General features: G+C 37.6%; 1 protein-coding gene across 1 annotated transcript; it reads left to right on the top strand.

Moving 5' to 3' along the window:
• The first annotated feature begins 1,434 nt into the window (after nt 1-1,434).
• On the top strand, nt 1,435-14,615 carry LOC117927233 (single-stranded DNA-binding protein, mitochondrial). The gene is made up of 4 exons (XM_034846687.1): nt 1,435-1,758; nt 2,822-3,048; nt 10,122-10,222; nt 14,309-14,615. The coding sequence occupies exons 1-4, from the start codon at nt 1,501-1,503 to the stop codon at nt 14,386-14,388; spliced, it is 666 nt and encodes a 221-aa protein (XP_034702578.1). The 5' UTR covers nt 1,435-1,500; the 3' UTR covers nt 14,389-14,615.

The following is a 14,615-nucleotide window of genomic DNA, read 5'->3' as shown; positions in this document are numbered from 1 at the left end:
TATAAATCTTTTATTTACTTATTTATTTATTTATAACATCAAGTTAATAGTAGAAAACATTCAATTTTAAAAATACAATTTCTTAATAAGGTTTTTTGTTTTAGTTGTTCTACAAAATTATTTTTACTACACAACCAAATATGTTTTTCTTTTTCTTTTTTTTTTTAAAAAAAACAAAGAACCATCGTTTTAAAAACAGAATCAGACCAACCGATCCGATTGTCGGCCGGTCACGGTTCTGGTTTCGGTCTGGTCCGATCCTGTCAATTGGACTGAAATAGGATTGAACTAGGGTCGGACCGCTTGAATTGACAGTCCAACCGGTGAACTGGATGAACCAGTTGGTTTCTCCGAACTGGCTGGTTCAATTAATTTTTTTTTAAAAAAAAAACAGTATCAAAACGACGCCGTTTTGGAGGGTATATAATGAAAATCAAAGCTGCAAACTACAACCCTCCCTCTTCCCCCCGCAGCAGTTGTCAACCTGTCACTCCACCCACCACCGACTCGCCGCGACCCGTGACACCCAGACAACTCCTGTCGGTGATCGTTACAAGCCAACAATCCTCCCTATCGTTGCCTCTTCCCAGTTCCCCTCCGTGGTGTTGGAAGCCGACATTGGAAACCGACGTTGGAAACCTCTTTGCCGTTGAAAACCACCCCGACCGACTGGTTATTTGATAGTGTTGGACGACATTTGGGACATCAAAATTGACTGGTATTTCAAGTTAAAGGAAAAGAAAAAGTCTGTAAGTGGTGATGGTGATGAGCACGTCATCATCACAAGCCGATTGCCCCCCAAAGCAAGAATGATGGTGGGCTCTCACAATTTGTATCACATGCAGCCTCCATTAACATCCATGGAACACATGTGGCAATTCAAAGGAAAATTTGATGCACTTAAAAAATATAGGTTGAGGTTATAGAGCAGTGTGATGGCCTCCCATTAGCAATGCACACTGTGGGAGCTGTGATTGAGGACCAGATCCTAGAAAAAGGGTAATGTCTTAGCATTTATGGTATTGTTGGTTTTTATCTATTTTAATGGTTAATTCATTTAGAAAATTTTATATTATGAAATAAGGTTTAAAAGTTATTTGTTAATCGTCAAAACAAAATCCATGATTTCAACTTTAGATAGAATTTATTAATTTAATTTTTTTAATAATATATAAAATAATAAAATATATATTTATGATGCCACAGTTCGACCGCTAATCCGACCAGTGAACCGTGAATTGATAATTTTTTCGGTTCAATGACATGTCTGGTTATGAAAACATTGCAAAAAATTACTTTTTAAAATCCAATTGCGAAATACAATTTTGTTTCTAAAAACACCAAAAATTGTTTTTAAAAATCAAAAGTGTTTTTAAAAAGACTTTTCAAACATTCCCTTAGACTTATGTTTTTGAGTAGGGCGAGCACCATTTCTTTTGAGTGCCAACTCTCGGCAGGGTTTAGGGTTTAAGCCACAAAACTTGTCAGTTCTGTGAGAAAATGGCGATGGCCACACTTTCAAGACGACTCCACCGTCTCCTTCTCTCAAACCCCAAAACTTGTCAGTTCTCCATTCCCTTTTCCACTTACCTCTCATCTCACGAAAGCTCCGATTCAAGCTCCGATTCTGACTCCGTCTCCGATTCCGACAAACTCACTGTCGACCCTATCGCTGATTCACCGCCGACTGACTCCACTCAGAATCGCATGGTGGTGGATCGGCCTCTGGAGAACGGCTTGGATGTTGGGATTTACAAGGTATACTCTATTCACACCTTCAATATTTCCCTCCTTCTTATTCTTCTTCTTATACTTGAGTTGTCTTTGAATGCTGGGAAACTGTTGGGGAGGAAAATGAATTGAAGATTTGAAAATGATTTTTATTTCGGGGGTTTTATTTTGGAAGCCTGATAGAGGTTCAGGGAAAAGGGAATGAATTAGATCCAAAGTTTTCATTTCTTTTGCTGTTCTACTTCTAATTATGCTACTTTTGGTTGCCGAGAAAATTTTGGAAACGAAAATAAATTGAAAATTTTAAGGCATTGTTCTGTGGACCTCCATGAAAAAATATCGTCGGTCGGCGGTTTGGCGAAAATGCAGAGTTTGGATCTTTATTTATTTATTTTTGTAAGTTTCTTGGCATCGAAGATTCGAAATAGAGGGTCAGGATTATCTTATATACTAGGGTTTACATTTCTCTGCTTCTTTCTTCTTCTCCTGCTTATACTTATTTATGTTTGGTTGCTGAGAAAATGTTAGCGACGAAAATTAATTAATAATTCGATTCTTGGTTTTGAGTCACCCCTCTTACATTATTTGGCAACCCCATAAAAAACTCTTCTGTTTAATAAAAATAGAGTCTGATTCTTAATTTTCTCTTAAGTTTTCTTGGAAGCCTAATAGGGTTTCAGTGTTTGATGGGTTGTTGAGAAGAGATTGCGAAAGAAAATAAATTAAGTTCTAGGTTTTAGATTTTCCACTCCAATTTGTCTGATAGAACTATCTGGCTAAAACATAGAATTTGAAACCTAGATTTTCCACTCCAATTTGTCTGATAGAACTATCTGGCTAAAACATAGAATTTGAAAGCTCCTTTTCCTTTTCATTTTCTTAGAAAATAGATTGTAGGGTGTGTTTGATTGTTGGGAAAAAGCGTGAAAGGAAAAAAAATATTAATTTTGAGTGCTAGAGGCAAGAAACGCAACTTAATGCAAGTACCAGACACAGATGATGATTTGAAACTTCATATTCTTTTGTCTTTACTTGGTATTTTTGGAACCAAAGGAATGGTTAGGGTTTTTATTGGTGGTTTTGTGTATAGGCAATATTGGTGGGGAAGGCAGGACAGACACCATTGCAGAAGAGGCTGAGGAGTGGAAGGACGGTGACCTTGTTTTCAGTTGGGACAGGTGGGATTCGGAACAACAGGAGGCCATTGGATAATGAGGATCCAAAAGAGTATGCTAATCGAAGTGCTGTTCAGTGGCATAGGGTCACCGTGTATCCTGAGAATTTGGGGAATATTGTAATGAAGCATGTCTCACCTGGGTAAGGTTTTGTCCTACACATTTCTGAGTAAATTTGATACTTGATTCATGTCACTTATAATGCGATGTTTATTCATCATAGAATAATTTTCTTTTGCATAGAATACTATTTGTTCCTCTTGAATATTATTATTGATAATATTATCATTCTACAAACAAAACGCGACTTTTGAATAAGTGGGAGCATTAGTGGGTTGACTTTTGGTTCCTTGCATAACATTGATTTAGAAGCTTTGGAGATCCCCTTCCTTGAGGAGAAGGTCCTTGTTGCTTTATTTAGCTTAAGTGGGGACAAAGCCCTTGGTTTGGATGACTTCTTCATGACTTTTTGACATTTTTGTTGGGATTTTGTGAAAAGGGAGATGATGATTTTTTTTTTTTTTTTTTTGCAAAATTCCATGATTTAGGGACCTTTTAGAGTAGTTTAAATGCCACATTTATGGTCTTGGTTCCAGAGAGAGAGAGAGAGGGAGGGAGGGGGGGGGGGGGAGACACCAAAAGGACTTTAGACTAATTAGCTTGGTAGGACGTTTATACAAACTACTAGCAAAGGTCCTAGTCAATCAACATAAGAAAGTGGTGGGTAACTTAGTTTTGAATTTTTAACATTTGTGGCGAGGAGACAAATTTTGGATGTTGTTTTGATAGTAAATAAAGCAATCGATTCTAGACTTAAATGCAACTCGAGAAGGATCATTTACAAGCTTGGTGTTGAAAAGACTCGCAACCATGTAAATTGGAGTTTTGTTTTTGCAATTTTGGAAAAATGGGTTTTGGCTCCAAGTGGATTAGATGGTGCATCTCTATAGTTCATTTCTTTGTCTTGATCACTAGGCCCCCATCAGGTTTCTTTCAAAACTCTAAGGGTTTGAGACAAGGAGATCCTTTGTCCCCTTATTTTTTCATCTTGGCAATGGAGACTCTCTCCCACATTCTTATAAGGGCAAAGGAGGGAGGGTTTCTTGATGGCTTTCTAGTAAGGGGAAGAGATGGAGTGGGGGTGAGGTATCCCATTTGTTATTTTTTTTGATAAGTAAGCACAAATTGTATTAAAGGGCAGAAAGCCACAAAGCATACAGGGAGTATACAACGCAGCCACACCCAAAAACAAAAGAAACAAGCAGCCTCACCGGCCCTTAAGTAGCCGCTAGCCACTCCAAAAAGACTAAAAGCAAAGAGGACTCTTCTCCCATGTACACTCTAGCCCAACTCCACAAGTTACAAACAAAATAATTTTTGAGTTTCTGTATATCCAAAGAACCTCCCCTAAAGGCATATCTATTTCTTTCCTTTCATACCGTCCAAAAAATATACAACGGGATGGAATACCAGATTTTTTTCCTCTTTCTTCCCACAAAAGGGCCCCTCCAACTAAGTAACACCTCTTTGATTGTCTCTGGGAACACCCAATGAACCCCAAACAAGGCAAGGACAATTTCCCAGAGGACCCTGACCACTATACAGTGTAAAAGGATGTGATTTACATTTTCCTCTTCACAACCACACAAAAAACAACAATTAGGAAACTGCCACCCTCGTTTTTGAAGCATATCCAAGGTGAGGATCTTCCCCCACGTAGCCTCCCAAGCAAAAAAGGCAGCTTTAGTTGGGACCTTGTTCACCCAAATGCATCTAACCGGGAAGGTGAGGGTATTGGGAGCAACCAGTAGATTGTAAGCATGTTTGACTCCAAAGGTGCCTTGACCCCCACCTTTCCAAACCACTGAGTCCTTTTCTTAGGAGATCTTGAAGTCCCTCAGCATATGAAACAAAGCTCCTATTAAATCCAACTCCCAATCATTAGAATCTCTAGCAAATCTGAGATTCCAGCCCCCTTGACCGGGGCTAGAGTCCCACACCTCATTAACCGTTGCATTCCTATGCACCGCCAAGGCAAATAACTGAGGAAAAATTCTGGACAGCGCCTCGTTACCACACCAGTGATCAGTCCAGAATTTTACCTTAGTCCCCTTACCCACCTTAAACATTATGTTATCCCAACACCAATTTGCCTCCTTCAAAATCTCCTTCCACACCCCCACTCCAAACGCCCCACGAGCTTCATTAGTCCGCCAGCCAAAGCCTTCTTGACCATACTTCGTCCCGATCACTTTCTTCCAAAGAATGTCCTTTTCAAAGGCAAACCTCCAAATCCACTTGCCCAGCAAGGCTTTGTTAAGGAGATCAATCTTCCGTATACCTAGACCTCCTTTCTCCTTTTGAGTACACACCACCTCCCAATTGATTAGGTGGATTTTCCTTTCCATTCTTCCCCCTCCCCAAAGAAAGTCTCTTTGTAACTTTTCAAGCCTTGCCACTATCTTGGGCATTCAAAAAAGGGACAATTGATAAATAGGAATGTTGGCCAAAGTGCTCTTGATGAGGGTAATTCTCCCGCCCTTAGAAATGTATTGTTTTTTCCAAATGGCTAATCTTTTCCTCATTCTTTCTTCCACCCCATCCCACATAGATATGGCCTTGTGGTGGGCTCCAAGGGGCAGTCCCAGATAAACTGAAGGAAGAGCCCCCACTTTACACCCAAGCTCCATTGCCATTTCCTCAAGTTCTTCTACCTCCCTAATAGGAATTAATTCGCTTTTAGCTAGGTTTATTCTTAGCCCAGAAGCCGCCTCAAACCAAGCCAAAATCCAGCTTAAAGAGGTTAGATACTCTTTCCTTGCTTCACAAAAGATGATTGTGTCATCAGCAAAGAGTAGATGAGAGACATCCATCTCCATCCTCCCTCTTCCCCGAAGGCTGCAACCTGAGATGAACCCCCCAACAACAACCCTTCTTATGAGTGCACTTAGCACTTCCATACCCAGGACAAAGAGATAAGGAGATAGAGGATCTCCTTGACGCAGCCCCTTGGAACTCGAGAAGAAGCCTGCTGGCACCCCATTGACCAGGATAGAAAATTTGGCAGTTGAAATACACCACCAAATCCACTCCATCCACCGAGACCCAAATCCCATTTGTTATTTGTGGGTGATACCCTCATTTTTTATGATGCTAGTAGGGAGAGTCTAGAGTACCTAAGTTGGGTGTTTATGTAGTATAAGGTTAAAGATTGACCAGAAGAAAAGTGAGCTAATCCTTGTTAAGGAGGTCTCAAATCTAGAGATCTTGTTGGGATTTTAGGTTGCAGGGTGGGTGTCCTCCCAGCCACCTATTTAGGCCTCCCAAAAGAGGCTTGCTTTATGGAAGAGACTATATCTATCAAAAGGTGGAAGACATACTCTAGTAAAGAATACTTTTTTCAACTTGCTGATTTATTTCATGTTCCATTTTGTCATTCCAAATAAGGTAGCTATTAGATTAAAAATGATTCAAAGGAACTTTCTGTGGGGAGGGGGGCTTTGGAACAAAAGCCACATTTAGTGAATTGGTCTATTGTTTGTTTGGAGAAATATAAAGGGGGCTTGGTTATGAGAAATTTATCGATCTTTAATAAGGTTTTTTTGGGAAAATGGTCTTGAAGATTTGTAAATGAAAAGAATCTTTTTGATAAGTGTAAATGAAATGGATCTTCTATGAAAATGAGTAATTGTAGGAAAGCATGGACAAGATGAAGGGAGGTGGTGCACTAAAGAAGTGAGAGAAGGGTATGGTGTGGAGATGTGGAAAGCAATTAGAGGCAGTTGAGAGATTTTCAAGGGTAAAACAGTTTTTAAGGTTGGGTGTAGAAGCAGGGTGAAGTTCTTGAAGGACAAGTGGTGTGGGGACATTTTTTTGCAGGAATTGTTTCCAGAGCTCTATTCTATAGCTTCTTCAAAAAATGATTGAGTGGGCGACCTTTTTGGATGGTGGTAGCTAGAGTCCTAGGTTTACAAGGTAGTTGCATGATTGAGAATTAGAAAAAGTACAAGTCTTTTTTGGGAGGCTGTGTGAACACTCCATTACTTTGGGGACTGAGGATACTATGGTGTGGGTGCCTACGAAGAATGGTACTTTTTTCAGTTAAGTCCTTTTATTCCTCTTTGGCAAATAGGAGAGCGGAGGCGTTCCCTTATGGCATCGTATGGAATTCTTGGGTGCCATCAAGAATCAACTTCTTTGCTTGGGAAGCAATTTGGGTCAGGATTTTGACTCTAGACTAATTCCAAAGGAAGGATTGAAGGATTCCTAGTAGATGCTAAGTGTGTAAGGAAGAAGAAGAAACATGCGACCATTTTATTTATTGTTTGAAAGCATGCACTTTATGGAAATTGATTTTTGCGCTTTTTGGTGTACAATGGGTGATGCATTCTATGGTTAGAGGGGTTCTTTAAAGTTGTCATGGGTCCTTTCAAGGAAAAAAGAGATAAAATGCTTGGAAGGTTGCTCTATTTTACTCGTTTTGGATAATATGGAGGGAGAGAAATAGAAGAACTTTTGACAATTGTGAAAGCATGGATCAAACAATTAAAAATTCTTTTTTGCATTTTTTTTTAGACTAGGTTAGATTGTGTATTGGAGATGGTTCTTTGTCGTTGTTAGACTTTGTGGATTGGTTAAGATCTCTGTAGGTCGTAGCTGCTGGTTTTTGTGTCTTCGTGCCCCTTTTTGGTCTTTTGGTTGCTTTGTATACGTCGTGTATGCGTTTTGTTTTTATGCTTTATACAATCTTTTCTTAACTATGAAATAGAAATAAAAATGATAATCTTAAGGCTGTCACACTGGAATGCTGGATATTGGAGTGATAACATATTATGACTAGACAAGTTTTGAAGCTTTGAATAATTGATGTAAAAACAAAATGGAGAATTCCTTGGGCATTTGCAATGATGTGTTGTGTGTGTTAGCATTTGGTTGGAGGTGGAGGTGATTTTTTATGGTTCTTGGTGGCCTGTGATTTGTAATTTCAACAAGCATACCGAATCATCATTTTCCAGGTTTCATGACGGTTGTCTAGGTGCCTGTTAACACCTAAATGCTAAATTTTAAATAACTATTGGAGTGTATATCATTCCAGTGGATGAGCATTAGGATTACAGGAGATTTTTATGCCCAGGGATTTTGGTAGCTGCATGGAATTCATTTTATACTTGTTGGGATTGTGTTCAGTTGAATTTCCCAAGTATACAAAGAGCAGAACTATCTTCAGCACGTACAATCTATGTATGTTGATGGAAAATCTGCAAAAGTGTAGTAAGAGGGAGAGTTGGCTTGCATTGGATGGATGAGTAAATGTAGATAACATTAGAAAAGCATGCGGCTGCTAGATTGTGAGATTGGTTTCAATAGGCTTTACTTAGGAGGTATAGTTTGATCATCCAAAGTAATACAAGAAATACCAAAAAGGAAAATGATCATGGAATCATGTGTGAACTGTGTTCAAGTTGAGCATGCCATAAGGGAAGAGGGAAGAGGAATAACAAATTGTTGTCTTAGTCACAAGATCACTTTCTTATGGTAAGATATCCCTGTTAATAGGTAAGAGAACACCATTATTTGTCTTACCAACGAAAAATAGTTGGTTTTGATTGCTTCTACTTTAGAAAGCTTGTTTTCTAAATGTGCTTATTTTAAAGAGTTCTGACATGCATTGGGAAATTTGATAACCAAAAGACATTCGGAAGTAGAAAAAAAAAAGAAAGAAAAGAAAAGAAAAGAAATTACAAATTCCACCCAATCAGACATGCTATCAATAAAATCGCAGGACACCTTCCTATCTCAATAAACTCCAAGCAACCATGTAAGGAGTATTATTGAACCAATCTTGGTTAATATGCTCTGATTTTTCAGTAAGCCATTGTAATGTGCTTCATTTGCGTAGTTAGGGGCTCCTTTTTTATAACCTAGAGGACCACCCCCACTCTTTGATTGGCATCTTTTATATATTCTTGTTTACCTATGAAAAGAAATGTTATTTTGGATATTTTGATGAAAATGTTATCGAGATAGGCATCCATTAATAGGGAAGACAAAAGTAACAAATTCTAGATCCAAAACACAAATGCTGTTGACAAGAAGATGATTTTATGAATTTTGTGTCCCAATCCAAACAAAAGTATTATGATTTTTGTGGAATACAATGGATGTAAGTGTTTTTGACATGTCTAGAATGGTTATATTATAGAAAAAGGTTATCATAGATTTATATGTTTAATTTTTTTCCTGAAATAATTCAATTTATATCTTCAGATTCTCACCCATAAACCAACCAAAAGGTTACTTTGTAGTGGTGAATTTTCCATTTTGTGAGTAAAACCATATGTCAATACTTTAAATGGTATGAGGTGCATGATTTAGACAATTAATTCTATGTTGTGAACTTTATACACAAAACCTAAAATCCTGACTTTTAAGGTCTTCATCATTGATACACCTTTGTTTAATTTGCATGAGTTCTTTAGTATACCAAATTATTCAGTGGAGTAAAGCAGAATAGCTTCTTGTTTGTACCTTTTGGGAGAAGCCTTGGTTATGAGGAGGACAAATTCGTTCCCCAAGTTAATGACAACCTCTATACATTGCAATATTTATGGACTGAAGACTCTTTAAGTTAATGGGCTTGAACTTAAGCATAGAATGCTGGTTTACCCAAAGTTTCTCCTGGGTTTGACACAAGCAAGCATTCCTAAATTTTTCAACCATATGTTTTTCAATTCTTAACAGCACGATCCTGAGATGATTACTAAGCCAAAAGGTATAATCATTCTAGGTTTCTCTGTTAGATTAGTCTTTTGTCTCAATGGATACAGTCTACATAAATAAGAAATGTTTTGGTGTTGTTATTGGAAGGTTACACTTTCGTGAGATTTTTGGGTAGCTTCACTTGTTCCCAAAGCTAGGCATTTCATGTCTTTTTATTTTAAGTTTATTTTTCTTAATGTTTCTCATACTTTTTTTTTTTTTAATATAGTTTTGTCATTCCTCCATGATTTTCCAACTTTCCCGTTGTGGTATGGTTTATCAACTCTCCTCTTACTGTTGAATTTTTTTCACCATTATCTTATATTTATTTATTTATTTTGTTTAAATTGATTTTGTGGATTTTTGTCCTCTAATACTTATTTTGTTTGACTTTCTTTTGGGCTCACACTTGTTCTCAATCTTGTTAATATCGTTCTGGTATGTTGTTTATTACAGTTCAATTTTGTATTTGGAGGGGAATTTGGAGACTAAAATCTTTACCGATCCAGTAACTGGTCTTGTTCGACGTATACGAGAGGTCGCCATTCGAAGAAATGGTACATTCATGATTTTTTTCTTTCATTGTTGAGATTTCTCAATAATTGTGAGTAAATTATTTGGCTTGATACTGTGTGTGTTTGTGTGTATTTGTTGTCTAGTATATATATATTTTTGTCAAAATTGTTTAGTATATTTTAACCATGAATATATGTATGTGTATGTTGCAAAAAGTGTTTTCCTTTTGGGTAAAATATAAGAATATATTAAAAGCCCAAGAAAGGACGCAACAATGTACATGCATAGTATACAAAAAAAGTGCCTTAAAATAAAATGAAAGGTGGGTTGGGTGTGAGAAATTTAGATCTGATGAATAGCGCTCTCTTAAGTAAGTGGAATTGGCTGTTTGCCAATGAAAGAGAGGCTTTTTGGAGGTAAGTCATCAGTCACAAGTATGGTGAAGAGGAGGGGGGATGGTGCGCTCGAGCAGTAAGTGGAAGGTACAGTGTTTGGCTTTGGAAAGCAATTAGGAAGGAGTGGTTGTTTTTAAATGGTAGGTTGGCCTACCAAGTGGGTAGTGGGCAGAGTGAGATTTTGGACGAACAAGTGGTGTGGAGAAGAGCCACTTTGTGAGTCCTTCCCTTCTTTATTTTCCATCTCTGTCTAAGAATGCTTGGGTATCGGATGTTTGGAATCTCGTTGGTGATGGGGATGGCTGGACCCCTCTTTTCGCAAGGGCGTTTAATGTTTAGGAGATTGAGTTGGTGGAGCGTTTTTTGCATAAGATCCAAGCCTTCTGGCTGCAAAGGGAGGAGGAAGATAGAGTGTTTTAGACAACATCAAAGTGTGGCGCTTTCTCAGTCAAGTCTCTTTATTCTATTTTGGAGTTTGGATGTTCTTCTTTGTTCCCTAGTGATAGTATTTAGAGGGTGAGAGTGTCTCCTAAGGTAGCTTTCTTCGCTTGGGAGGCTTCCTAGGGTAAAGTCTTAACTTTGGAACAACTTCAAAGGAGGGGGTTCTCATTGGCAAATAGGTGTTTTCTATGCCTTTCTGAAGTAGAAATGGTGGATCACCTTTTACTTCATTGTGTAAAGACGCGGGTCCTGTGGAGTCTTCTTTTCTCCCTTTTTGGTGTGGCTTGGACTCTATCGTGTACAGTGAAGGAAACTCTTCTTGGGTGGCATGGAGCGTTTGTGGGGAAAGTTCGAAAGAAGGCTTGACAAATGGCCCCCTTATGTATATTTTGGTCAGTCTGGAAAGAAAGGAATTTATTAACTTTTGGGAATGAGGAGTTTTTGCTTCAAAGACTGAAATATTCTTTTGTATGTAATCTTTGGTCTTGGGTTAGGGTATCTTTAGTTTTGAGCCCTTCTTCTCTTGTATGTTTTTTAGATTGGTTAGGCTCTAAGTAAGGGAAGGTGGTGTGTTGCTATCCTCTCCCCTTCGGAGTGTCTTTGGGCTTTTTTGTATACCCCCGTATTCTTTGAGGGCACTATTTTTGGTGCTTTCTCTTCTCGTTTAATATACATCCTTTTATCTATCAAATATATATATATATATCCCTACCTTCAGGATAGCGAAGAAAGGGGTGATCAAATGTCTTGCCTTTAGCTAATCAAATCATGTTTCTGTTTAGGGGTTTTGAAGGGCTTCTTAATCTATTACAAGTTTTGGTATTCATTCTGAACTCTAAAACTTCAAAATGACGTTAGCTTGCAGAATTATTGAGAGCACGAAAGATAGACAAGAGAAGAATAGACTGAAGGGAACCAGAGTCCAAACCCCTATAATCAGAAAAAATGAGAGAGATAAACAAGATGCGGAATGGGCAGCAACAAGGATAGCTCATCAGTGTCCTAATCTGATAAATTATACTGAAAATTAAGGTTTCAGGTAGACAGCAACATGAAAATGCAATTAAGATTAGGATAGATGGTCTTTTTGGATATTTATTCCAGCAAAGAAGGAAAAGACACTATGAGGAGGTATCGTGTACTTATATAGACTATGGATGTGCCTATCTGCTGAGTTCACAATTCTAAACTTTCTGAGTTTATCATTACCACCCCTCTCAAAAGTGAGGACAAGGAAAATTGAAATATTAAGCAATATTTTTTTTCATCATTTGGAAGTACCTTCGAGATTATAATTCAAATCTTCCCCATTTTAGCAAATATTGTTCTTGGTTCCTTACCATCACATTCAAGATGACTTGCTGTCCGTTTCCTTTCCCCTTGTATTGCACTTTCCTTCCAAGAATCCATTGGCCATCAATTTTTTTTTTTTTTCTATTTTTATTATTATTTTCTTCTTCATTAAGATTTTCCTTTGACATCTTTATCATTATGCTGACCATTTCTTTTCACCAAATTAAATTAAATCTTTGGATCTCTATCAATTCTTTAAAATTTTTGTACATGTGGATTATGAGTCTAAGCTAGGTGGTGTCTCGTTCAAATAGCATGTTCTGCATTTTGGTTGGAGCAATTAAACATAATAGAGGATTGTCCATGAGGCTTGGCACAAAGTGGCAGAGGATTGGAGTTGGGGTGGGGACGAGTGAGATTCAAAGTATGATCTCATGCAACATGCTAAAGGAAAGAAAAAGTTGTATATTTACCTATAAAATAATGTCCCAAAATAGGATCAGTCACTCTTTTGCTCACCCTCTTTTAACTCTTAATTAAAAGAGAATGAAGATTATGAGTTCTGTAAGTATGAAAAACTACTCTCAAAATTCAAATAATCCCCATAACTTGGAAAGAAGCAGCATCATACCACAGCATCCCTCCCAATGATTGTAGGAATAGTGATCTTAAAAGATTCGGGAGTTCCTCTGTGTCAACATAACGTCAAAGTGACACAATCTCAATACCACAAGGTTTTCTCTCTTCCTTTACCAACAGTCTAAAACAAAGAAATGAACATCCTCCCAAGTCCACACTGTTGATACTCTTTTTACAGAAGAAAACTGTGGAACTGCAATATATGGCATGGTGATAACTAGTGTCATTGCTTCTTTCTCATGAAGCACACTTATTTGGTGATAACATTTATTTTCCTATCTATGAATAATGGCCATTGTTTTCAGGGGGAAAGGCTATTTAGGAATTATTTACCATTAAGTTTCCAAAGCAGTCATAGTTCTGAGAAAGTTTTTATATGAAATAACCTTGGCATCCTGAGAATCCCTAATACGCTTTTATGGGTTGTCATTTCTTTTTACTCTTTGACATCATTCTCCATTCCATCTTCTTTCACTCATTATTGGTTATGAACCGTAGATCTGTTATTTTGTAATAAGAAATCTTGACGCTCTAGGTACTAAGCTTTGGTGTTGTCACTGATGTGCTGAAGTACAAATAAAGCTAGTAAATTGTAAGTGCAGATATATCGTTGAATGTGCTTTTATTATTTTCTGCATATCATCCGATGTTATTTGAGTCTCCTGCTTTCTTCTATACCTTGATCAACATCAAGGAATAGTGGAAAACCAAAGGTCAAATTCGTGAAAAGGGTTTTTAAGTATTGTCAATAGACATCTGCTCCAACTCTTGGACTTGATTTTTAGGTAAACCTATACCCAGTGTTTCTAATTGACTCCCAGGAAACCATTTCCCAGACATTGCTATTGCCTTCAAACAAAAAACACTCTGGCTTTGATGCACCCCTCCATTTTTAGAAAAATGCTCCAGGGACAATCTCCATCTTATTTCTCAGGAGAAAATTTTGTACTAAACATCAGAAAGATGATTTATTTTTTATTTTGTTTTTGGGTTTTTTTTTATTATTATTTTTTATAATGATAGGTAAATTTTGTCTCTAGTAGGACTTGGACCTAGAACCTCTCACAAACCCTCTCCAACTCTATACCACTTGAGCCAGGCCTTGAGGGCTTCAAAACATCATTTATTTTTAATGAAATAACACCAAAATGGTTAAGCTATCAAATCACCTGGACCACAGCTGTCAAATAATCACAGAAAGAAAGGAAAACGGCTTTCTTAAAAGCAAAATCTAGACATAACCACAAACATAAAAGTTGAGTAGCTGATTTGTTTGGTGAATAAGGCCTACCACTTGTTAAATGATTGCCAGGATTATATTAGGAGTTTCTCAAACTTGTTTTTCTTTCGACTTCTCAGGTCGCCTTGTGTTTTTGGGAAAAGGAGGTGATGGCGATCAAGCCTCAAACGTGGAACTGAAAGGCGCCGGCTACTATTGAAAGCAGGGCTCAAGAATGAGAGTTGGTAAAGGTTTTATTGTTGGAAAACCATTCTAACATTTGTAACTTTTTTTTTCTTAGCCATAAGATAGAGTAGTTGAAATGGAGGGATGCAAATGATGTTTGTCACCTCCTATTTTGTGTATGGGTTTCTTTTATGGAAATTTGGAGTACTTCATTAATTTTAACTTACATATCATGGATCTATGTACATGTTTTTCTTCATA

The sequence above is a fragment of the Vitis riparia genome, chromosome 2, assembly GCF_004353265.1.
Source record: "Vitis riparia cultivar Riparia Gloire de Montpellier isolate 1030 chromosome 2, EGFV_Vit.rip_1.0, whole genome shotgun sequence".
Classification (NCBI taxonomy): Eukaryota; Viridiplantae; Streptophyta; class Magnoliopsida; order Vitales; family Vitaceae; genus Vitis; species Vitis riparia.
Note: the sequence above shows the minus strand (reverse complement) of the source record. Positions and strands in the feature narration are given on the sequence as shown.